Source organism: Stomoxys calcitrans, chromosome 5 (genome assembly GCF_963082655.1).
Source record: "Stomoxys calcitrans chromosome 5, idStoCalc2.1, whole genome shotgun sequence".
Lineage (NCBI taxonomy): Eukaryota > Metazoa > Arthropoda > Insecta > Diptera > Muscidae > Stomoxys > Stomoxys calcitrans.
In genome coordinates, this window is record NC_081556.1 from 92157228 (window position 1) to 92182506 (window position 25279).

The following is a 25279-nucleotide window of genomic DNA, read 5'->3' on the forward strand; positions in this document are numbered from 1 at the left end:
TACTTGTTTTACTTTGCTTTATTGAGCCTTCATTTAAAAATGCCTTGTACAGATATTTTTAAAAAATAATGTCATGTAAATAGCACAAACTATTCTACATTTTGTAAAAAAACTCTCAACGGACCAATGAATTGTCCTTGTACACCCTCTCCACTGATGAAGTTGCACAATGCATACTCATAACTGGAAGTTAAGCAACATTTTCATTCGTTATTTTGGCGTTGAACTTGATTGCTGTTCAGCCATTTTAATGGATGTTCTAAATGAATCGTCACTTCGAACATATCAACACCAGTTTGCTGATGCTCATCAATATCTAACATGGCAACGGCCATGTTTAATAAACTACGTGACTCGACTTAATTCTCATGCGATGGTTTAATTCAAGTTATGCTTTAGTCCTGGCCAATGTTTTCAGCAAGAAAATAAATTTCAGCATTGCCATTGGATGAGCATGCTGGACAACTTTTTTGGGACAACTTTATTCTCACATGGGGTTGGGATGACTGGCTAGTTGGCCAAGGTGACTCTCTATATGGACTTTAAGTCCACTTGATTACTATTTTAAATGTATTTTAAGTAAACTTGAAAAAAAGGCTGCACTTTAACAGAAGTTTAATGATAGTTTCATTTATTATTATTATATCGCAAATATTGTAGGAATGGAAGAGATGCACCAGTGTGAAAGCCATTTAAATCCGCACCTAAGTAGGACTTTATCAGTTTCTGCAGAAATTGTCTTCAACAAGCCTATCAGCATGTTTTGACCACCATGACAGGTCACTGTCATGGTGGACTTATGACGCTGAACGCCTGGTTTCAAACCCTGGCGAGAACATCAGAAACATTTTTTTCAGCGGTGGTTATCAAGATGAGAAGGACCTATTCATTCCAAAAGTGGGAAACCCGAACCATACGAAAGCCAAAGATTTTCGTCCTATTAGTCTGTCAACCTTCATGCTGAAGACTCTTGAGAAGTTTATAGAAACATTTCTTAGGGCAAAGATCCTAGGAGATTGGCTGTATCGGCAACACCATGCATATAGTAAGCACAAGTCTATTGAAATAGCCCTTCACGACCTAGTCGGCTACATAGAAAGTCCTCTCGCTGTCAAGGAACATGCAATGGAAGCATTTCTTGACATTGAATTTGCTTTCAATTATGTAAAACCAACGTCAGTCACGAAGGAGCTGGATTTTCTAGGCATCAACACTTTAAGAAAGTTTATAAATAACTTGAAAATTGCAAATTTTGCCCATGAACATTCCACTAAGGAACAGGGGCAAAGTTCTAGCTCAATGATTAGGAGCCTCCTTTTTAAAGCCGAGTCCGAACGGTGTGCCGCATTGCGACACCTCTTCGGAGAGAAGTTTTAAATGGCATATTACCTCACAAATATTGCCAGCATTAGGAGGGGAAAGCCACCGATAAAAATGTTTTCTGATGGTCTCGCCAGGATTTGAAACCAGGCGTTCAGCGTCATAGGCGGACATGCTAACTTCTGGGCTACGGTGGGTGACCTCCTATATAAATAACTTACTTACTAAAAAATGCATTACGGTAGGTTTGGGACCCGTAGATCTTAAAAGATGGGTCAGCAGAGGAACACCTTAAGAAGATGTACTGTCTCCTCTACTTTGGAGTATAGCCATTAACAATATATTATTGTCTCTGGAAGAAAAAAGGTGTAAAAGTTGTCGCATATGCTGGTGACGCGGCAATTGAGGTTAGGGGTGAAAGTTTTCCAGCACTCAAAGAGATATACTTTAGAAAGAATATCTTGCCCCATCAAAATAGGCTACCGAAAGTGGTCTATGCGTAAATCCGTGCAAGTCAAAAGCAGTGCTTTTCAGCAGGAGATATATGTTACCTACAGTGGCACCGGTCTCCTTGGAAGGAGTGTATGTTCCATTTACTGATAGCGCAAAATACCTGGGTGTTGTGCTGGACACTAAATTGAACTTCAAATCCAACATTTTGGAAAGGTCACACTTGCCGTAAACATCTGCAAGCGAGCCATTGACAAAAGTTGCAGTTGTCAGACCTATAATGCTATATGGTGTTGTGATCTGGTGGACGGCTCTTCAAAAGTCGACCTACTGTTCAATACTCAACCAGACCCAAAGGATGGCTTGTTTGTGCATCACAGCTGCACCATCTTGTTTGGGTACAACACCATCTGATGCACTGAATTTAATGGTACACCTTATACCTCTGGACATGGTGGCGAGACAAATTGCTGCGACCAGGCTAAGAGTGAAGCTAAAGGAGCTTTCTCTTTGGTCATGTGGCGGCTACGGACATTATGTTATCCTTCATACAATGTCCGATGTTTCAGGCAGTGTGGATTACATCCTGCCTGACCCGTTTTTTTACAAAAATGTACCGTACCACTATTCCAGAAAGAACCGATTGGAACTACGACATCGCTGGTAATAGAAGTTACATAGATTTCTATAGGGATAGTTCCAAACTAGATGACCAGGTGGGTTGTGGGGTGTACTGTCAAAAACTAGAATTGGTCATATCGAAAATGTTAACCGACCATTGCAATGTGTATCAAGCGGAGATCCTTGCAATTAAAGAAGTGGTGCAATGGCTAAGATATAATGTCATTACAACGATTGGCATATATTTCTTCTCAGACAGTCAGGAAGCCATTAAATCCCTGAAGAACGTATTTCGTAACACAAAAATCGCTCTCGACTGTCACAGATCTCTCAACGAGATGGCTGATTAGTTCAAACTTCACCTGTTCTGGCTGCCGGCCCACAGTGATATCCCAGGGAATTGTAAGGAACTACCTTTCATATTCCTGGGAACAGACGTCTCAGTAATTGTGTCCGCTATGTCTGGTCATTGTCTGATCGGAAAACATGCTGACAGACTGAAGGTTGCCATTAATGACTTTTACCGTAGCTGCGAGGACTTCGAGATTATAGAACATTCGGTATATGTGTCCCGCACTTTTTAAAGCGATCTGGATGGTTCAACGGTAGGAACTAGAAGGCAACTTCCTTCGCCTGTGGTTTCACAATGGACGAAAACGTCTAGGTGAGTCTGATGGCAGACAGCTACTTTAACCTCACCTAACAATATTTGTAGCCTCCTCAATAAATTTACTAAGACTTGCTGATTTTTATTTTTTTTTTTTGGTAAATTTGCTGTACTGGCTACAAATATTGTTGGGCGGTGGATGTGTTAGGGGACATATGGAGTAAAAGAAACATAACCCCAAATTGGGATCTGGGCTTTGGAATTTTATAACTTTTACATTCCCATTCCATTAAGGAACAGGGGACACTTCTCTCATATCAATGAGTGCAGTCCGATTAAAGTTTTTAAGCACAATGATAAGGGGCCTCCTTTTTTGTGCCGAGTCCGAACGGCGTGCCGAATACCGACACCACTTGGTGGAGAAGATTTAACATGGCAACATACCTCACAAATGTTTTCAAAGGGGATAACCACCGCTGAAAAATTTTCTTATGTTTACGCCAGGATTTGAACCCAGGCATTCGGCGTCATAGGCGGACATGCTAACCTCTGCGCCACAGTAGACTTCTTATTACTACTTTCTGTTTTATTACCCAAAGTATTATAGCCCAAAGAGGTCTCGACTCTCCGTTTGGACTCCACAATAAAAAGGTGTCCCCTTAACATTGATCTTTAACTTGAATCGGACAGCACTCATTGATGTGTGAGAAGTTTACTTCTGTTCCTCAATGGAATTTTCATAGCAAATTTGCTGTTGTTCAGTGCGGGGGATCGAAGAAGTTTCTTTTCGTATACATGGCAGTACTAACAATAAACTATATTTAAATGTTTTTAATAAATTATTATTTTGAAATGTTACATACTAAGCAATCATACAAAACTATCATTGACTTAGAGGAACGGATTTGTCCATTGGGATTGTATTTGACCAGTTATAAATTGTCTTTCCTTAGAATATAGTTTATGGATACCCTTTGCGGTTATTTCTTCAAAGTTCTGCTGAGCAGAGTAAGTGAAAACTCTTGGATATAGGCAGGAAATATTCTGAAAATAAACAAAATTTTTTTTGAATCAACGGTTAAACTCTAGTTCTACATCATTGTTAACATACGCGGATAATTTTTGGACCCAAAGAAAACCACAAGGTACCGCAATTTCCTCATGACCCCAATGCAAGGCCTTTATCACATATTGAGCCAACACATCACCGTCAATTTGAAATTGGCCCGGTGTAATGCCAGTAGCTTTCATATCCTCACTTACACCTTTGTTGGTTGTCAGATACGAGGGCATCAAACAGGTAGCCTTGACATTAGATTTTATTTGTCTTAGATGAACACGCAGGGCGGCGGTTAAGTATCGCATAGCTGCTTTGGTGGACCCATAGATATAGTGAATAGGAAGTGGAAAGAAAACTGAAGCCGATGATACATTGACTATGTGTCCCCTATTGAGTTCCTTCATCTTGGGCAGGAAGACATCAGTAACCTATGAAGAAGAATACATGAAATATTGAGAAGAGATATATACGAAAAATACTATAGAAGTTCATTTATACCAAAGTGGTTCCTGTCAAATTCACGTTGATCATACGTTGCACTACCTCAGCTGATGGCTTTTCTTTGGTTGACATGTATATAACACCGGCATTGTTAATTAGTATGGTAACATCGCCCAAATCTTTGCTTACATTCTCCTTTAGTTCACAAATTTGCTGATAATTGGTGACATCGACCTGGAAGGAATAAGAATGAGTGTTTTTTTTACCGTTGGACACTAATACCTAGGTTGAATATAATGTGCGAGTTAGTTCCCTAAGGTTGCTGGTTGTGATGAATGGCAATGCTCATATTTCCGAGATATTACAAACAAATAAATATGAAGGAGTATACCAAATTTTGCGATATATATTTGGCATTACTACAAAAAGAGGCAAACTACCTGGCGCCCCATCTCGCCGCTATATTCTCGGCATAACTAATACCTGCATATACTCCGAAAACCTGATAGGAGGAAAGGGTGATATTTGTACCCTAGTGCGCCAAGGCAAGCTATGCGCCATCAAAGGCTCATACACCAATAAGTCTTATGTCCTTTCCACCCCTATGTAGTGGACACCATGATAAACAGTAAGACATCCAAAGGGTTGCTTAGATACAAGCAGCATACCTACACTCAGAGAAATTTCTTAGTAAAAACAGCAAAAATGTTTGCTGTAACAGCAGAAAGTCTCATACACCAATAAGTCTTATGTCCTTCCTACCCCTATGTAGTGGACACCATGATAAACAGTAATACATCCAGTGGGTTGCTTAGATTCAAGCAGCATACCTACACTCAGAGAAATTTCTTAGTAAAAACAGCAAAAATGTTTGCTGTAACAACAGAAAGTCTGCTGAAAATGGGAAGACAGTACTTTTTTGCTAGAAAAGTAAAAATTTTCTGCTGCTTTCCGATGATAAATAGTTAAGACAAGTAACCCACCACCATGGATTCTGCTAGAAAACTTTACAAAATAAATTTAGTTGAAGGATATAATTTTATTCTACATACCAAAATTTATGCCAAACTAGCAAAAGTTGAAGCTTCTACGAACCAAACAACGATGATCGATAGTCTGGTATGGGAGCCATATCAGGTTATAGACTGATTTGGACCGTAATTGGCACAGTTGTTGGAAGTCAACCGAACATCACATGCAAAGTTTCAGCCAAATCGGGACATAACTTGCGGCTTGTAAAAGCTCAAGAAGTCGAATCGGGAGATCAGTTTATATGGGAGTTATATCCGGTTATCAGGCTATGAGGGAATGGATTGAGGATGGGAGCAGCTCATACCATCGCGGTATAATCGAGGCGACGATAGGAAACCTGGAAGAAAGGGGAGAGGTTTCCGATCGGATACCTGAGATGAACCTTGAAGTCGAGTGCGACGCACTGATGCTATCCACACAGTCTTGGATTGACGGAACCCTAGTATTGCCAACTGGAAGATCATGTTACACGGATGGATCAAAGCTAGAGGACAGTGTGGGCCTGGGGATTTACATTGAAAACCCAGGGACTGAGATCTGTTTTAGACTGCCTGACCATAATACGGTCGTGCAGGCGGAGATCCGGTTGATCACGGAATGCGTGAAATGGTGTGGTGTTAACGCGAGGAAGTCGAGTGTGAACTTCTTTACCGACAGTAAAATTGCCATAAGGACAATAACAACCAGAACGGTAAGGTCAAGAACAGTCTTGCAGTTTAAGAAGGAGATTATCGCCTTCTCTGAGTATGGGAAAATCCGCATCGTTTGGGTGCCGGGCCATAAAGGAGTAAGGGGAAATTAAAGGGCATACGATTTGGCGGTGAAGGTTAACTTGGTTAACCCGAAGCCTTTCGGGTCGACGCAGTACGAGTTAAGGGCGTGGGCGACGGATGCGCATGCAACATTGTGGAACAGCGAAACGATCGGTAGGACGGCGAACATCCTTCTCACGATCCAGATCGAGGCTATTACTGAAAGAAAGCAAGAAGGAGGTCAGTATAGCTATTGGTATCATAACGGGACACATAAGACTACGAGCTCACTTATGTAAAATCGGTGCGGCAAGTGATAGCATGTGTAGGGCATGCGGGGAAGATGATGAGACGTTGGAGCATTTCCTTTGTCATTGTCCGGTATTTGCGTCCAACAGATACCGTTACTTGGGCGGAGATACAATATCAGACATGAACCAATATAGGGGAGTGGCATTGAAAACAAGTAAGGATTTTGTAAGTAGCACGGAATTCCTAACTTAAAATTTTCTTTTTAGAGGTTACTTTATAGTTTTTAGGGCGCACAATAAGCCGATTACTGGCTTAGGTGTATGTCCATAGTGGTATGGGGCGAATTAATATCTGCACCCTCTTTTCAACCTAACCTAACCATATCAGGTAATAAACCGATTTGGACCGTACGAAGCAAAGGTGTTGAAAGTCTCAACAGAAAACCACATGCAAAATTTCAGTCAAATCGGACAAAAATTGGGGCTTGTTAGGACTCAAGAAGTAAAATCGGGAAATCGGGAGATCGGTTTATATGGAAGCTATATCAGTTTATTGAGCTATTTAGACCGTACTTGCCAGAGTTGTTGGAAGTCATAACAGAACACCACATGCAAAATTTCATCCAAATCGGACAAAAATTGCGTCTTCCAGGTGCTCAAGATGTCAAATCAGGAGATCGGTTTATATGGGAGCTGTATCAAGTTATAGACCCATTTGAACCGTACTTAGCATAGTTTTTGACAGTCTTGAAAGAACACTCTGCAAAATTTTAGCTAAATCGGACAAAATTTGTGGTTAGCATAGTTGTTGACCATCTTAAAAGAAAACTATCTGCAAAGTTTTAGCTAAATCGGACAAAACTTTTTGGAAGCCACAAGAGATCGGAGACGGGTTAATTGTGGGAGCTATATCAGGTTATAAACCGATTTGGACCAAACATTGCACATTGTTGTTGGAAGTCATAACAGAACACTATTTGCAAATTTTCATCGGACAAAAATTGTGGCTTCCATGGGCTCAAGAAGTCAAACCGGGAGATCGGTTTATATGGGAGCTATATCCAAATCTGAACCTATATGGACCATTTGTAATCCCCAACGACATGCCGCTACCGTTACTTCGACATTTATATGGGTTCTATGAACGGTTATGGGCAAATTGAGACTATAATTTACAAAAATGTTGGAGGTCATATAGGAAACTGGTTTGCACAATTTCAGCAAAATCGGATAGAAGTTTTGACCTCTAGAGGCCAAGTTTTGACTTGGCCTCTAGGCCCGAGGATCGACTTTGCTTCTTGAGCACCTACAAGGCGAAATTCTTATCCGAATGGACTGAAATATTACATAATGACTTCTTTAATGTTCACCATTCAATTCAGTTATGGTCTGAATCGGGCTATAACTTGATATAGCTCCAATAGCATAATTGTTCTTATTCATTATTCTTGGTTTGCCTTGAAAGAGCTATCGCGTAAAGAACTCGACGAATGCTATCCATGGTGGAGGGTATATAAGATTCGGCCCGGCCGAACTTGGCACGCTCTTACTTGTTTTAAACTTAAGTCCTGATTTTCTCGTGAGTCCTGAGCGTCTCGTGAGTGTCGCGAAAGTACGGAGTCATGAGTGTTTCCTGAGTCGTAATTTTCTCGTGAGTTGTGATTAGTAGAGACAACTCACGTGCACACCTCTACTCCCGACATCTGACCCAAGTATGGTCCAGATCGTTCGATATTTAGATATAGCTGTCATATAGACCAATATGCCGACATATTTTCTAAATCCTATAAAAGACGCATTTATTATCCGAATTTGTTGGAGTTAGGTACAGTGCCTTGTAGTAAGTCTCCCACCATTCGACCAGAATATGAACTAGATGAGACTACATTTAGGTATAGCTGTCATATAGACCGATGTTCCACGATGTTAGCACGCTTTTACTTGTTTTGCCTAAGAAGAGATGCCGGGAAAAGAACTCGACGAATGCTATCCATGGTGGAGGGTATATAAGATTCGGCCTGGCCGAACTTAGCACGCTCTTACTAGTTTAATTTTATTTCATTAATACTGAAAATCGGACGAACATATATATGGGAGCTATATCTAAATTTGAGCCGATTTCGACTAAATTTTGTGGATATTGTGAAAGTTGTCGAGGAAAGCGTCGTACAAAGTTTTGGAAAGATTGGTTAATGAATGCGCTTGCAGTGTCTCCAGGAGTGAAAATCGGGCGATATATATTTGAGAGCTATATCTAAATCTGATCCGATTTCTATGAAATTTACCGATAAAGTCGAGAGTCATTAAAAAATGCTTCCTGCCAAATTTCGAGAGAATCGGTTAACAAATGACCCATTTATTTCATTAATACTGCAAATCGGACGAACATATATATGGGAGCTATATCTAAATTTGAACCGATTTCGACTAAATTTTATAGATATTGTGAAAATCGTCGGGGAAAGCGTTGTACAAAGTTTCGGGAAGATTGGTCAATAAATGCGCTCTCAATGGCTCAAGGAGTGAAAATCGGGCGTATATGAGAGCTATATCTAAATTTGGACCGATTTCCATGAAATTCACCAGTAATATCGAGAGTCGTAAAAAATCCTTCCTGCAAATTTCGAGAGAGTCGTTTAACAAATGACCATTTTATAGCAATATTACTGAAAATCGGATGAACATATATATGGGAGCTATATCCAAATCTTAACCGATTTTTTCCAATTTCAATAGGCTTTGTCTCTAGAGCAAAAAACAGGCCTGTACCAAATTTGAAAACGATCGGATGAAAATTGCGACCTGTACTTTGTGCACAAATTAACTTGGGAAGACAGACAGACGGACAGACAGACGGACGGACGGACAGACAGACATAGCTAAATCGAATCAGAAAGTGATTCTGAGTCGATCGGTGTACTTATCAATGGGTCTATCTCTCTTCATTTTGGCTGTTACAAACAAATTCACTAAGTTATAATACCCTGTACCACAGTAGTGGTGTAGGGTATAAATAGAGGTTGCCACCCCAAAAAGTTGTTCCAATGTTCTTGCCACTATTATATGTTATGTCATAGTTTATATAAAAACTATTGCTATTCTTTATATCGCTCTATTTTACCTTCCTTTTTGATCTTATAAGCCATTAATCATTTCAAAAAAAACTTACCTTGTAGTACTTTGTTTTCACACCATACTCTTTTGCAATGTGAGCTGCCGTGTCTTTAAGAAAATTTTCCTGAGTGCCCACAACAGCTATGTGGCATCCTTGTTGAGCCAAGGCAATAGCTATATTCCGACCCAAACCATGGCCTCCCCCAGTTACCTGTTATCGTTATTTATACGAGAATAATGCAAAATAAGCACAGTTTAAGAAAGCTGACTCCGACTTGTTTGCTTACCAATGCAATTTCACCAGAAATTGATTTGGGCTGACCAAACACGCGTTGAAAAAACCGGATGGAACAATGAATAAACGCATAAAGCAACATTAAGGGATATGACAGCACGACTCCGATAGCATTGAGACCAGAAATAATTTCATTTATCAAAACTTGTTTATCTATAACTTTGCAACTGCGATGTGCCATATTTATTCTAATGAAAACCTTGAAGAGAAATGCTGAGAACTGTGCTAAATGCACTGCTATTTATACCCGATAACTGCATATGGGAATTGTCCCTCTTACCAAATTTTGAGAGATTGTTATGCATTCGGTCTAAAACAAGCATTTAGCTACAAATATTATTGTTGTATACTGAATTTTTCAGATGTCTAGGTTCAAAATATGATTCTTTTATTCACCATTAGAGGCGAACACCTGAAAATATTGACACAAGAGCCTGTATACATTATTCGTATATACATATATACTAGCTGGACAGGGCCCGCTCCGCTGCGCCTTCTTTCACTCTCCTATTTTATCTGAGTCTTATACGGTCACGGCAGGACCGTTTGGTGGTGCTGGTACGGCCTTTCAGATATTTTGCGCCAATGTGGATATTATATTGGTGTTCTTTTCCCAAATATCTTTCATTGGAGCCTTATATTTCTATGGTCGTTAAATATGTCCGGTATGGGGTTGTTTTTGGGGGTGAGGGGGATCCAAATATATCAGATTCGTGCTCTGGTCTCAAATTCCTTTCATTTGAGTTCCGTATTGTCATTATTGGTTTATATTCCGTTTGGCTGGTGGCTTTGGAGATGGGGCGGCCCCCTAGATATCCCACCCTAAATAAGGATACACATTTCTGTATTTAAATCGCAAATTTTTGTAATAAAATCGCCCCATCCATCTCCAAGATCTGGCGTTTTCTACTTCATTCTCTTGAATTTGGTGGTGGATTGAAGTAGCCAATCTCTTTCCCCCAAAAGTGGATATCAGATTCATACTCCAATCCTAAAAACCACATTGGAGCTAGATATTGCTATAGTCGGTATATATGTGTGGTTTATGGGGAGTTTATGAGATGAGGCGTCCCTGAAACACTTGGTCATGAAACATATACAGATTTGAGCCTCATTTTGCTATAATCCACAAATATGTTCAGTTTGAGGGGTATGCAGGGTGGGCTGTCACCCACGTACTTAGCCCTGAAAAAAATATCAGCATCGTGCTCTACTCTCACATTTCTTTAATTTGAGCCCCGATTGCCATTGGTTTAGAGGGAGTTTATGGGGTGACACGACCCAAAACATTTTGCCTCAAAATTGGATATCAAATTCGTTTTCTACTATCAAATACCTATTAATTATCGGCATTGTAGGCAATCGTGACCGGTTTGAAGGGAGTTAAGAGGCGGATCCTGAAGTAATATCAGCATCGTGCTAGAGGACGATTTATGCCAACATTAGATTCGAAATATACTGTCATAGACCTTTCTTTTAATTGACATGTTATCCCGATCGAACTACACGTCCTATTGAGGCGTATTTAGTGGGTAGGCCGGTTCCAGAAGACTCTGTCCTAAATGTGTATACCAGATTCGCAGTCAACTCCCAAAGACCTTTCATTCGATACCCATGTTGTGACATTAAATATTTATGCCCGTTTTGGGTTTTTTTGGAGTTGGGGAGGCCCCGTAGACACTTTGGAACAAATTCTTACAACAGATGTGTACTCAGCTTCAAAACATCTTTCGTTTGATACCCATATTGTCCCAATCGGTAAATATGTCCTATTGAGGGTTTTGAGGAGTGCCCTCAGATACCAAGAAATACATTTTTATATTAGCATTGGACTCTACCTTTGAATAGCTTTCATTTGATCTCCATATTGTCCCAATCGGTAAATTTGTCCTGCTGGGGTGTTATGGGGGGTGGGGAGGACCCTCAGACACCAAGAAATACATTTTGTGTCAGTTTCGTTTTCTACGTTTAAGTACTTTTCATTTGATACCCATATTGCTCAAAGCATTTAAGGTGTGCTGTTGGGTGGTGTTTTTGGGGATGGGGGACCCTCTGACACTTAGGGTAACGTTTTAATGCCAAGTTCGTACTCTACTCTTAAATACCTTTCATTAGATACCCATATTGCCCAAAGCGGTGAAAGTGTCCTCTTGGGGTTATTTTTGTTGGGTGGGGGAGCCCTCCGAAAAATGAAGAGTAAAATTTGTATACCAAATTTGTACTCTACTCTTAAATACCTTTCATATGATACCCATATTGTCCGAATCGGTACACATGTCCGTTCGGGTGGGGCGTCCCCCCAGTTTATTTGACCCCAAAATTTGGCCTAAATCGGTGCTGCAATCTCCGAGATCTGGCGATTTTTAAATTGGGGTAAGGGGGAGTGTTCTCCCCCCTTCGGATATAAAAAAAATTAGTACCCTATTTTCACCGGGGGCTCAAACTCTACCATCTGTGAAAATTTCATGAAAATTGGTTCAGCCGTTTTTGAATCTATACGGAACAGACAAACAAACTAACAAACAAAAAAAAAAGCAACAATTTCTTTGTTGCTTGCCTATGGAAACAAATAATCTGTATATTTATTTATTTATTTGATGAATACCTACACAACAAGATAAAAAATCTTATAATTATAGTGCAGGCTTATAAGAACAGTCATATATCCTTTGAAAAAAATAATAATAAAAATAATATAAAAATTTTAAGGAAATATAAAAGAAATGTAAAAAAAAAAAAATTTTTTGAATATTAATGATGGAAATACAAATTATTGAGAAAAATAATAAATTAAAATAGTTTTCACTTTAAGGAAGAAGTTAACAATGTTTAAAAGGAGAGAAAAACAATTTTTGAATAATTAGTTACTAAGAAGAATAAAAAGTCTTTTCTTAAAGTCTGACGCGTTGCTGATGTTTTGGATTTCGTGGGGAATGGTATTCCAAAGACGTATGGTACTCGTATAAAATTGCCATTTAGATACTAGACTCCTTCTTCGAAAAGGTACAAGTTTTCTACCCCTTCTAGATCGGGCGAATACTAATTTGTCGTAGAGGAAATTGGGTGTTTGTGTCATATGTCATGTGTATAATGGCTCCATAATATCATTTCTAAAGACTGTAACTTGATTACATGATTATAACAGACTGTCGTAAATCGCTAAATCATTTAAATCAGTATTTCAATATGTGACAAATGCAATATCGAAGTTAGTTATTGTATATCTCATCGTACCGTGTCCATAGACCGAACATTGTTTGAGCAACTCAGATTATTAGACCATACGATGCTAACATTTGTACCTAACGCCGGTATAAGAATGTGCTCTTTCATATGGTAGAGTATTTGAAAACAAGTATAAGAGAGGAGAATAGTTTTTTTTCAGTCTATGTGAGGTATAATTTGCATAAACCATTAAAAAGCAGACATGTTGTTTGTATTAAATATGCAAAATTGCTGAGTCGAATTCATTTTCAGAATTTCTTTTCAATTTAATGAACATTATTTTTTTAATACCAGAATTGTTTCAGATCATCTGTCCAAAGCAATCAAATGTCTATACTAATATGACACAATTTCACAGCAATGTTTGATGGTATGAACTCGGAATATACGTTTTGTGATGTAGTTAAACAAGTATGGCGTAGTGGTGCTGAGTTAACCTAGTTCAAGTTAGGCTGTGATTGTACTAGAATGATGGTAATGTACTAAAATGGCACATACACTATAAGAAACTCCCATTAAAATCTTGTTGAGGAGAGGGAGGAATCTACACCCTGGGGTCATGTAGGGCGAGAATAATACCAAATAATGTGTCTAAGTGGCTTTAACTTGTCAAAGTTCATAGTGTAGATGTGAAAAGTGCTGACAAGTAGCTAAGTGTCGAAAAATCTTCTTCAGGCAGAAATTTTCCCATCGACCGAACATCCCGATTTCCACGCATGGGTGGAAAAAAAGACTCATAAATAAAGCTGTCTTAAAAAAATTGTACTTCGAGTTAGAAAATAGGTATCCTAATGAAATTTGGATTGGCATAAATTGAACGAATGAAATATGTTGAACAAATTTTTCCCATCATATATTGGTCATGTTTTGGTAGAAATATGCTTAACGAAAGACGGCAATATTTCATAGTTCATAAAAAAAAAATTCTTAAAATATTTATTAGTGAGATTTTTGGAAACCCTTTTTAGAGCCTTCTTGCAATTGGTGGCTTCTTTATTAGGCAAGTAAACACAGTTTTAAGCTGAATCCAAGATTCGGCCAGGCCAAACTTAGCCTGAAAACAAACTTAGGGCCACACATAGCAAAGGTGAAACATTTTCATCCTATTAGTCTGTAATTTTTATACCCTACACCACCTACTGTGGTACAGGGTATTATAAGTTAGTGAATTTGTTTGTAACACCCAGAAGAAGAAGAGCTAGACCCATTTATAAGTATATCGATCGATTCAGAATCACTTTCTGATACGATTTAGCTATGTCCGTCTGTCGGTCTGTCTGTCCGCCTGTCCATGTTAATTTGTGTACCAACTACAGTTCGCAATTTTTATTCGATCTTCTTCAAATTTTGTACAGGGATGTTGTTTGGCCTAGAGACGAAGCCTATTGAAATTGTAAAATCTCAATTCAGGATATAGCTCCCATATATATGTTCGTCCGATTTGCCGTAACAATGCAATAAAGTGGTCATTTATTTTGCATTTTGATTTGCAGTAACAATGCAATAAAGTGGTGGTGGTCGAAATTAGGCAGGAGCGATTTTTTTCTTAACTCTTGATATTACTGGTGAATTTCATAGAAATCGGTTCAGATTTAGATATAGCTGCCATATATATATATATATATATATATATATATCGCCCGATTTTCACTCCTAGAGCCACTGCAAACGCATTAATTGAGCAATCTTGCCAAAATTTTGCACAACACTTTCCTCGACGACTTCGACAATATCCAAAAACTTTGGTCAAAATCGACATTACTGGTGAATTTTATAGAAATCGGTTCAGATTTAGATATAGCTGCCATATATGTATATCGCCCGATATTCACTTCTAGAGCCACTGCAATCGCATTATTGACCAATATTGCCAAAATTAGGCATAACGCTTTCCTCGATGTCTACACACTATATCTAAGAAATTTGGTCAAATTCGGTTAAGATTTATTGGTTGCCCAAAAAGTAATTGCGGATTTTTTAGAAGAAAGTAAATGCATTTTTAATAAAACTTAGAATGAACTTTAATCAAATATACTTTTTTTACACTTTTTTTCTAAAGCAAGTTTAAAGTAACAGCTGATAACTGACAAGCTGTGAAAAAATTTGTCAACGCCGACTATATGAAAAATCCGCAATTACTTTTTGGGCAACCCAATAGATGTAGCTCCCTTTTATATGTTCGTCAGATTTTGGGTAATTTGGAATAATGTTATCATTTGTCAACCGTATTTATTACACTTTGAACATATTTACTCGAAATTTGAAACGGATTGTTTGATAACTCATCTGAAAACAACGCCGAGTTCCATCAAAATTGGTTCGGAATAAGATATAGCTCACACTATGTACCTATAGGGTAGGTATAGGGTGTTAAAAGGGCGGCACCGCCCTCTAGAGAGGTTGATAGAAACATATATTTCGGCAAAGATTCCGGGAGATCGCCTGTTTCGACAAAGTTCACAAATAGCTTACCTACCAAACAAGTATGGTTACCAGTGAAAGAGTGCTAAATTCGTCTGGGCCGAATCTTGGAAACCCACCACCATGGATTCTGCTTAAATATGGTGCTATATCTGGTTATAGACCGATTTTGGCCGTAGTTGGCACAGTTATTGAATTTCATAACAGAACACTATATGCAAAATAGCAGCTTGTAAAGGCGGCTTGTAAAGGCTCAAGAAGTCAAATCGGGAAATAGGGTTATATGGGTGCTATATCAGATTCTTGACTGATTTAGACCGGACTTTGCGCAAATGTTGGGAGTCATAACAAAACACTATGTGCGAAATCAGCCAAATCGGGCAAAAATTACGGCTTCCAGGGGCTTAAGAAGTCAAATCGGGAGATCGGGTTATATAGGATTCTTGACCGTTTTAAACCGTACAAGATACAGTTGCTAAGAGTCATAAAGAACGCTGTCTCCAAAATTTCAGCCAAATCTTATGACAATTGAGGCTTCCAAGGGCTCAAGAAATCGAATCGGAAGATCGGTTTATATGGGAGCTATATTAAGTTCTTGACCGATTTGGACCGTACTTTGCACAGTTGTTAAGAATAATAACAGAACACTGTGTGCAAAATTTCTGCCAAATCTTATGAAAATTGACGCTTCTAGGGGCTCAAGAAGTCAAATCGGGAGATCGATTTATATGGAAGCTACATCAGGTTCTTGACCGATTTACTTAGCGTCATAATGGAACATAATGTGCAAAATTTCAGCCAAACCGGATGAAAATTGAGGCTTCCAGGGGCTCAAGAAGTCAAATCGGGAGATCGATATATATGGGAGATATTTCAGGTTCTTGAACGATTTGGACCGTACTTGGTACGGTTATTGAAAGTCATAACGGAACACTATATACGAAATTTCAATTAAATCGGTAAATAATAGTGGCTTCCAGGTGCTCAAGTAGTCAAATCGGGAGATCGGTTTATATGAGAGCTATATCCAAACCTGAACCGATGTGGCCCATTTACAATCCCCAACTAACTACGTCAATAGTAAGTGTCTGTGCAAAATTTCAAGCGGCTAGCACTACGCGTTCGACCGCTATCGTGGTTTCGACTGTCGGACGGACGGACATGACTAGATCGGCTCAGAATGTCGAGACGATCAAGAAAATATATATACTCTATGGGGCCCAAGATCAATATCTTGAGGTGTTGCAAATGGAATGACTAGATTAGTATACCCCCATCCAATGGTGGCGGGTATAAAAAGGCATTATGTTTGGCCGGGCTGAACTATGGATGCCCACGCCCTTTCCTCATATTTGGCACGGACATTGAGTGGTCTAATAAATGCAAGTCATTGTTCAATTTTGTAGAACAAAATATTGATCTTTTGGCAGCCATATCCAAATATTGACCGATCTAATCTATATAGGACACGGATGTCGAAAAGCCTAATATAAGTCACTGTATCAAATTTCATCGAAATCGAATAATAAACGTGCCTTTTATGGGGCCAAGACTTAAAATCGAGGCATTGGTCTATATGGTTGCTATATTCAAATCTGGAGCGATCTATGCCAAATTGAAAAAAGGTGACGAAGGGCCTAACACAACTCACTGTCCCAAATTGCAGCGAAATTGCATAATAAATGCGCCATTTATGGGTCCAAAACCTTAAATCGAAAGATCGGTATATACAGCAGCTATAACCAAATCTGGACCTATCTGGGCCAAATTGAAGAAGGATGTCGGGGGCCTAACACAACTCATAGTCCCAAATTTCAGCGAAATGGGATAATAAATGCGCCTTTTATGAGCCAAGACTTTAAATCGAGAAATCAGTCTAGTCGAGAATCAGCAATATCCAAATCTAGACCGATCAAGGCCAAATTGAAACAGGGTATCGAAGGGATTAACACAACCCATTGTCCCAAATTTCAGCGAAATCGGCTGATAAATGCGCCATTTATGGGCCTAAGACCCCAAATAGAGAGATCGGTCTATATGACAGCTATATCCAAATCTGGACCGATCTGAGCCAAATAGACGAATAAAGTCGAAGGGCCTAACACAACTCACTGTCCCAAATTTTAGCAAAATCGGATAATAAACGTGGCTTTTATGGGCCAAAGACCCTAAATCGGAGGATCGGTCTTTATGGCACCTATATCAAAATCTGGACCGATCTAGGCCAAATTGACGAAGGATGTCGAAGGGCCTAACACAACTCACTGTTTCAAATTTCGTCGAAATGAGACAATAAATGCGCAATTTATGGGCCCAAGACCTTAATCGAGAGATCAGCCTATATGGCAGCTATATTCAAATCTGGACCGATACGGGCCAAATTAAAACAGGATATCGAAGGGATTAACACAACCCATTGTCCCGAATTTCAGCAAAATCGGCTGATAAATGCGCCATTTATGAGCCCTAGACCCCAAATAGAGAGATCGGTCAATATGACAGCTATATCCAAATCAGGACCGATCTGAGTTAAATTGAGGAAGAAAGTCTAAGGGCCTAACACAACTCACTGTCCCAAATTTCAGCAAAATCGGATAATAAATGTTGCTTTTATGGGCCTAAGACCCTAAATGGGAGGATCGGTCTATATGGCAGCTATATCCAAATCTGGACCGATCTAGGCCAAATTGACGAAGGATGTCAAAGGGCCTAACACAACTCACTGTTTCAAATTTCGTCGAAATGAGACAATAAATGCGCAATTTATGGGCCCAAGACGTTAATCGGGAGATCGGTCTATATGGCAGCTATATCCAAATCTGGACCGATCTGGGCCAAATTGAAGAAAGACGTTGAGTGACCTTACACAACTCAGGTTATATCCCGATTTGGACCATACTTTGCGCAGTTGTTGGAAGTCTTAACATAACACTACATACAAAATTTCAGTCAAATTGGAAAATTGCGGCTTTCGGGGGCTTAAGAAGCCAAATCGGGAGATCGGTTTATATTGGAGCTACATCTAAATCTGAACCAATATGGCCCATTTGCAACGCCATAGATCTACATCAATATTAAGTATTTGTGCAAAATTTCAAGCGGCTAGCTTTACGCGTTCGACCGCTATCGTGATTTGACAGACGGACGGGCATGGCTAGATCGACTCAGAACGTCGAGACGATCAAGAATATATATATTTTATGGGGTCTTAGACTAGACTGACTCGATTAATATGGCCCCATCCTATGGTGGTGGGGATAAAAAGATGGGTGAGCAAGGAACACCTCCAGGAGATGTACTGTCTGCTCTACGTTATTAGATTATTAGATTATTAACATGAACTGTATATTATGGTCTTTGGAAGAAAAAGGTGTAAAAGTGGTAGCGTATGCTGATGACGTCGCAATTGCGGTAAGGGCAAAGTTTCCAAGCACTCTGAGAGATATACTTCAGGAATTTCAATGTGCGTCAGCGAAGTGGGCTACCGAAAGTGGAATAGGCATTCATTCGTGCAAGGCAGAAGTAGTACTTTTCAGCAGGAGATACGAGTTACCTACAGTGGAACGTGTCTCCTTGGTAGGGGAGAATATTTCATTTACTGAAATCGTAAAATACTTGGGTGTTTTGCTGGACAGGAAATTGAACTTCAAATGAAACATTTTTGAAAGGTAAAAAGGCAACTTTTGCCCTATACACTTGCAAGAGAGCCATTGGCATAATGTTGGGAAGGTTTAACCCGCGTGTCATGCACTGGGTATATATTGCTGTTGTCAGTCATATGATGATATATGGTTGTTGTTGTTGTTGTAGCAGTATATTGTATACTGAGGCGGCAGCCCTTGCCGATGAAGGACTTCATCGGGTACAACCGGCTTCCAAGGGATTGATATATGGTGTTGTGGTCTGGTGGACGGTACTTCAAAAGGCCACCTACTGTGCAGTACTCAGCCAGATCCAAATGATGGCTTTTTCTTGTTCATTCCAACCGCATTGAGGACGACACCACCTGATGCACTGAATTTCATCCTACAACTAATGTTTCTGGACATTATGGTTAGGCAATTTGCAGCGACCTAAAGGAACTTTCTTTTTGGTCATGCGACGGTTACGGACACTATGTTATCATTGAAACTATGCTGGATGTTCCACGTAGAGTGCATTACGCCGCTTATTGATAAAAAGTACTATACCACTATTCCTGATAGAACCTATTGTAACTACAATATTCCTGGTATTAGAAGTTACATAGATTTTTTTATGGATTGTTCCAAACTAGACAACCAGATGGGCTTTGGGGTGTACTTCCAAGAACTAGAAATGGTCATATTGAGAAGGCTACCCGCCCACTTTAATGGGTATCATGCAGATATCCTTAAAGATGTGGTGAAATGACTTAGATATAATGTCATAACGGAGGCTGTTGTTGTTGTTGTTTAGTGTGTTGTACATTGAGGCGGCAGCCTTTGCCGATGAAGGACTTCTTCGGGTCAATACTGTACGTACAACCGGTTGCCATTAGATTGCATGGCATATATATCTACTCAGGCAGCCATTAAATACCTGCAGCACGTATTTCTGAATTCCAAAACCGCCCTCGACTGTCACAAATCTCTTAACGAGGTGGTTGAACAGTTCAAAATTCATCTGTTCTGGGTACCGGACCGCAGAGATATTGCAGGGTATTGTAGAGTAGACGAGCTTGCGAGACTAGGAACTACTTTACAGATTCCAGTGGAACCTGTAGGTAAGTGGAATCTGTGGGTAAGTGGAACCTCTGGGTAAGTGGAACCTGTGGGTATACCTATAGCGACATTTAACCTAAGTCTTCAGGATCAGGCCTGAAAGGCAATGGTTGACAGATGTCCACTCCAAAATTATGTGGTCCAAACTAGACATGAAGAGGTTTACCGTTATGCCATCACTGGCTAGAACAAACGTCTCAGTCATAGAGTACGTCATGACTGGTCACTGTCTGATCGGAAAACATGCTGACAGACTGAAGGTAGCAAGGAACGACTTCTGCAGAAGCTGTTAGGACGTCTGCAGAAGCTGTAAGGACTTCTGCAGAAGCTGTCGAGAAGAGACTATAAAACATCTGCTGTGTATGTGTTCCGCACTGACAGTCGGAAGGAGTTTCACTTTAGGTTTTCATATCTGTGAGAGCTTGTCTGGTTTAGCGAATGTGAACATTCGCAACTTGTTTGACTTTTTAAAAAAGGATCTGAATGGTCCAACGGTGGGAACTAAAAGGCATCTTCGTTCTCCTGTTCCTGTAGTATCACAATGGACAAAAGAGTCTAAGTGAATTTGATGGCAGACTGTCACTTATACTTAAACTACCCTAACCAAAATTTTAAATAACATTATCCGTCCCTCTGGTATTCTTATCCAGTTAATGAAAAGTGGACATAAATACGTTCCGTGATGTAGGGTACTATAAAGTCGTCTTAGCTGTACTTTTATTTGTCCTTGGTTGTTTAATTTGATTTATTCTATGTTTCTACTTTCTTATGAGCTTACCTTGTAGGCTTTCGTTTTCACTCCAAAAGTTTGAGCAATGAATGCGGAAGTTTCTAATAAATATTTCACTTGAGTACCCACAACAGCAATATGGCAACCTTGTTGGGCCAAAGCAATTGCTATATCACGACCTAAACCATGGCCGGCTCCTGTTACCTAATTGAAATGACAAACAACTTAAGTCTCATTTTATCATACTCAAATGTTTCCTTCAGACTTCTTACCAAGGCAACTTCACCTGCAATTGATTTGGAATGACCGAAACGGCTTTTGACAAATTTCACCAGCAATTGAAAAATGTGAGCAACAAGCGAAACTGTTATTATTATGGGATACCCCAGTATGATTCCAATCACATAAAGACTAGACAGAGCCTCGATTTTTAGTACTTGTGTATGCATTGCTTGACAATATGCTACTAACATGTGAAAATCGCGGAGTAAATTGATAAGAATTTTCAATAATTACTGGTATTTATAATCGCTAGCGATAGATGGACTTTAAACATAACGCTGAGAATAATTGTTATATCTTTCAACACCACTGTGGAACAGGGCAATATAAAATGGAGCATTTGTAAGTAAGCGAGATAGAGCCATGAGTATGAGTCGATTAAGAATCATTTACCTCAGTCTGTTTGTTTTTAAAATTCTATAGGAGTACAAAGTTTAAATGGGATTTTATTTCCGATTTTCTTTAAATAAGGCAACGGTGTCTTATGAAGCCTATTGAATTGATAGATAGATCGGATCAGATTTAGATATAACTCCTATACCCATATATGATGTTCGTTCAATTTTGACTTATATTGCTAGAATACGAAATTTTTCAGGATTTTTTAATAATTTTTGATGTTACAGCTAAATTTTATAAAAAACCGGTTCGAATTTATATACAGCTCCTATATAAAGGGTGATTTTTTAGCTATCATCTTTTGGGCAACACGGGTTACAGCAGCTCACCCACTTTTCATGTTTCGTTTCACTGTCAAAGATTTACAGTTTGGTCTATAATTTAACCATGAATCATCTTAAAAACTACAAACGCTTGCAAAATATTGAATTATTTTTATTATCAAAATGCGGTTAGGTTAGGTTGAAAAGTGGTGGAAAAGTGATATTAATCCGTCCCATGCCACTATGGACATACACCTAAGCTAGTAATCGACTCTAAAAATTATAAAGTAACCTCTAAAAAGAAAATTTTAAGTTAGAAATTCCGTGCTACTTCCAAAATCCACTTACCACTCCCCTAAGTTGGTTCTTGTCTGGTATTGTGTCTCCACCTAAGTGCCGGTTAGACGCGAAAGCCGGGCAATGACAAAGGAAATACTCCAACGTCTCATCATCTTCCCCGCATGCCCCACACATGCTATCACTTGCCGCACCGTATTTACATAAGTGAGCTCGTAGTCCTATGTGTCCCATTATGATACCAATAGCTATACTGACCTCCTTCTTACTACCTTTCAGTAATAGCCTCGTCTTTTCACGATCTGGATCCCCCTATAGGATTTTCGGCGTCCCACCGATCGCAGTTCCACAATGTTGCATGCGCATTCGTCGCCTACTCCCTTAACTCGTACTGCGTCGACCCGAAAGGCTTCGGGTTAACCAAGTTTATTGACGGCAGTCCTCTGGCCTTTATCGCCAAATCGTCCGCCCTTTCATTTCCCCTTACTCCGTTATGGCCCAGCACCCACGATGCGGATTTTGCCATCCTCATAAAAGGCGTTAATCTCCTTCTTACACTGCAAGACTGTTCGTGACCTTACCGTCCTGGTTGTTACTGCCCTTATGGCAATTTTACTGTCAGTAAAGATGTTCACAATCGACGTCCTCGCGTTGGCACCACACCACTTCTCGCATTCCGTGATCGCCCGGATCTCCGCCTGCAGGACCGTATTATGGTCAGGCAGTCTAAAACAGATCTCAGTCCCTGGGTTCTCAATGTAGACTCCCCAGCCCACTCTGTCCCCTAGCTGTGATCCATCCGTGTAACATGATCTTCCAGATGGCAATACTAGGGTTCTGTCAATCCAAGACTGTGCCGATGGTAGCAGTGCCTCGCACTCGACTTGAAGGTTCATCTTAGGTAACCGATCGGAAACCTCTTTCCTTCCTTCCAGGTTTCCTATCGTCATCTCGATTATACAATCCATTCTCCCATCGGCTTAAGTCTCATAGCCGCATTGGTTGCTTTACACTTAATCTGTATGTCAATGGGTCGGATATCTAGAATAGTCTCCAGTGCGCTAGTGGGCGTGGTCCTCATCGCTCCGCCTATACCTAGACATGTTCTCTGAACCTGTTGTATGGTCCTTATGTTGCACTTTTAGCAGTCCGCCAAACTACTGAGGGGTAAGTAAGTATTATTCTAATCACGCTCCTGTAGAGCCAGTAGACTATCTTCGGATTCTGGCCCCATTTCGAGCCTATGGCCCGTCTACATAGTGCCCAACATTTGTGAGCCTTCTCAGTACGCCCCTGAATGTGTCACTTCCAATTCAGTTTCCTGTCTAATCACGCTCCTGTAGAGCCAGTGGACTATCCCCATTTCGAGCCTGCGGCCTTTCTACAAAGTGTCCAACATCTGTGAGCCTTCTCAGTACGCTCCTGAATGTGACACTTCCAATTCAGTTTCCTGTCCAAGATCACACCTATTTGACCTTGTCAGATATCGAAATCGTCTTATTGAGGAAACGTGGTGCGTTAAATTGGCCCACCTTCGTACTTCTCGTGAACGTGCATATTTCAGTCTTCTCTGAATTATTGTAAAGACCTCTGGGTCTAGCCAAGTCATATGCCATATGCAAGACCCTTTCGGCCCTTCTACATAGCTCGTTCGGATCCTTACCCCTTAGAAGTATTATAACATCGTCTCGTCTGTTTATCCAGTCTCTAAGGACCGTGTCCACCCGGTACTGGTCTAAGGATTGGATCAGTCTGTCGGTCGGTTAAGAAAGTTCTTCGCGCGCTTCTACTTCTTCAGCGACGAAGCTAATTTTTGCCTCAATGGGTACGTAAATAAGCTGAATTATCGATTTTGGAGTGAAGATCAGCCAAAAGCATTGCAAGGGCTACGTTAAAGCTCATATCTATACAGACAAATGACGCATTGGAACACAGCATTGAACCATTTATTCGTGAGATACCGGCCGAAATATTGAAAAGAGTATGCCAAAATTGGACTTAGCGAATGGACCATCTGAGGCGCAGTCACGGCCTTTCCGACTTATTGCAATGGCCGTAAAATACGTTCTATTTGGGGATACTTTTTCCCGAATATTGAGGTCAGATTCGTACTTAACTTCCAAAGACCTTTCATTTGAGCCCCATATTGCTATTGTAGTAAATTTGTTGTCTTTGGGGGTGTTTTTGGGGAGGTGTAGCCCCCAAACGATTGGTCCCACATTTGTATATTGCCACGCAAATACCTTTTATTGGAGCCCCTTTTGCCATGGTCAGTAAGTAAGCCCTGTTTGGAGGGTGTTTTGGGGAAGGTGTGGACCTCCCAGAAACTTGGTGGCACATTTGGATGTCAGATTCGTTTTCTACTCGAAAGTACCTTTCATTTGAGCCCCATATTGTTGTAATTGGTCCAAATATATATTTGGTAGGTTTTGGGCGTGAGGTTTCCCCCCTAGGTACTCCATCCGGATACCAAATTTTTGTTTTTAGACTACTATAAGAGATCACAAAAAATTTTGCTGAAATCTCACCACCCATCTCCTAGATCTGGCGTTTCTGAAAATTCCAAAGACCTTTCATTGGAGCCCCATATTGCTGTGGTAATAAATTTGTTCCCCTTGTTTTTTGGGAGGTGCAGCCCCCAAACAATTGGTCCCACATTTGGATATCGTCAAGCAAATTTCTTTATTAGAGCCCCATATTGCCATGGTCAGTAAGTAAGTCATTTTTGTAGGGTGTTTTGGGAAAGGTGTGGACCCCCAGAAACTTGGTCCCACATTTGGATGTCAGATTCGTATTCTACTCGAAAATACCTTTTCGTAATTGGTCCAAATATATATTTGGTAGGTTTTGGGGGTGGGGCTTCCCCCCATATTGTCGTAATTGGTCCAAATATATATTTGGTAGGTTTTGGGGGTGGGGCTTCCCCCCTAGGGACTCCATCCGGAATTTGGATACCAAATTTTTGTTTTTAGGTTAC

General features: G+C 40.0%; 1 protein-coding gene across 2 annotated transcripts; it reads right to left on the reverse strand.

Moving 5' to 3' along the window:
• Positions 1-3824: 3824 nt before the first annotated feature.
• Positions 3825-21539, reverse strand: LOC106085314 (uncharacterized oxidoreductase YoxD). 2 transcript variants are annotated; one of them, XM_013249518.2, is made up of 5 exons: positions 21334-21539; positions 21110-21265; positions 4557-4733; positions 4110-4486; positions 3825-4042 (listed from the first exon to the last, which is right to left on the reverse strand). In XM_013249518.2, the coding sequence occupies exons 1-5, from the start codon at positions 21532-21534 to the stop codon at positions 3979-3981; spliced, it is 975 nt and encodes a 324-aa protein (XP_013104972.2). In that variant the 5' UTR covers positions 21535-21539; the 3' UTR covers positions 3825-3978. The 2 variants fall into 2 exon arrangements, with proteins under 2 accessions (XP_013104972.2, XP_059225565.1); XM_059369582.1 differs by lacking the exons at positions 21110-21265; positions 21334-21539 and adding exons at positions 9704-9859; positions 9936-10151.
• Between the last annotated feature and the right edge of the window lie 3740 nt (positions 21540-25279).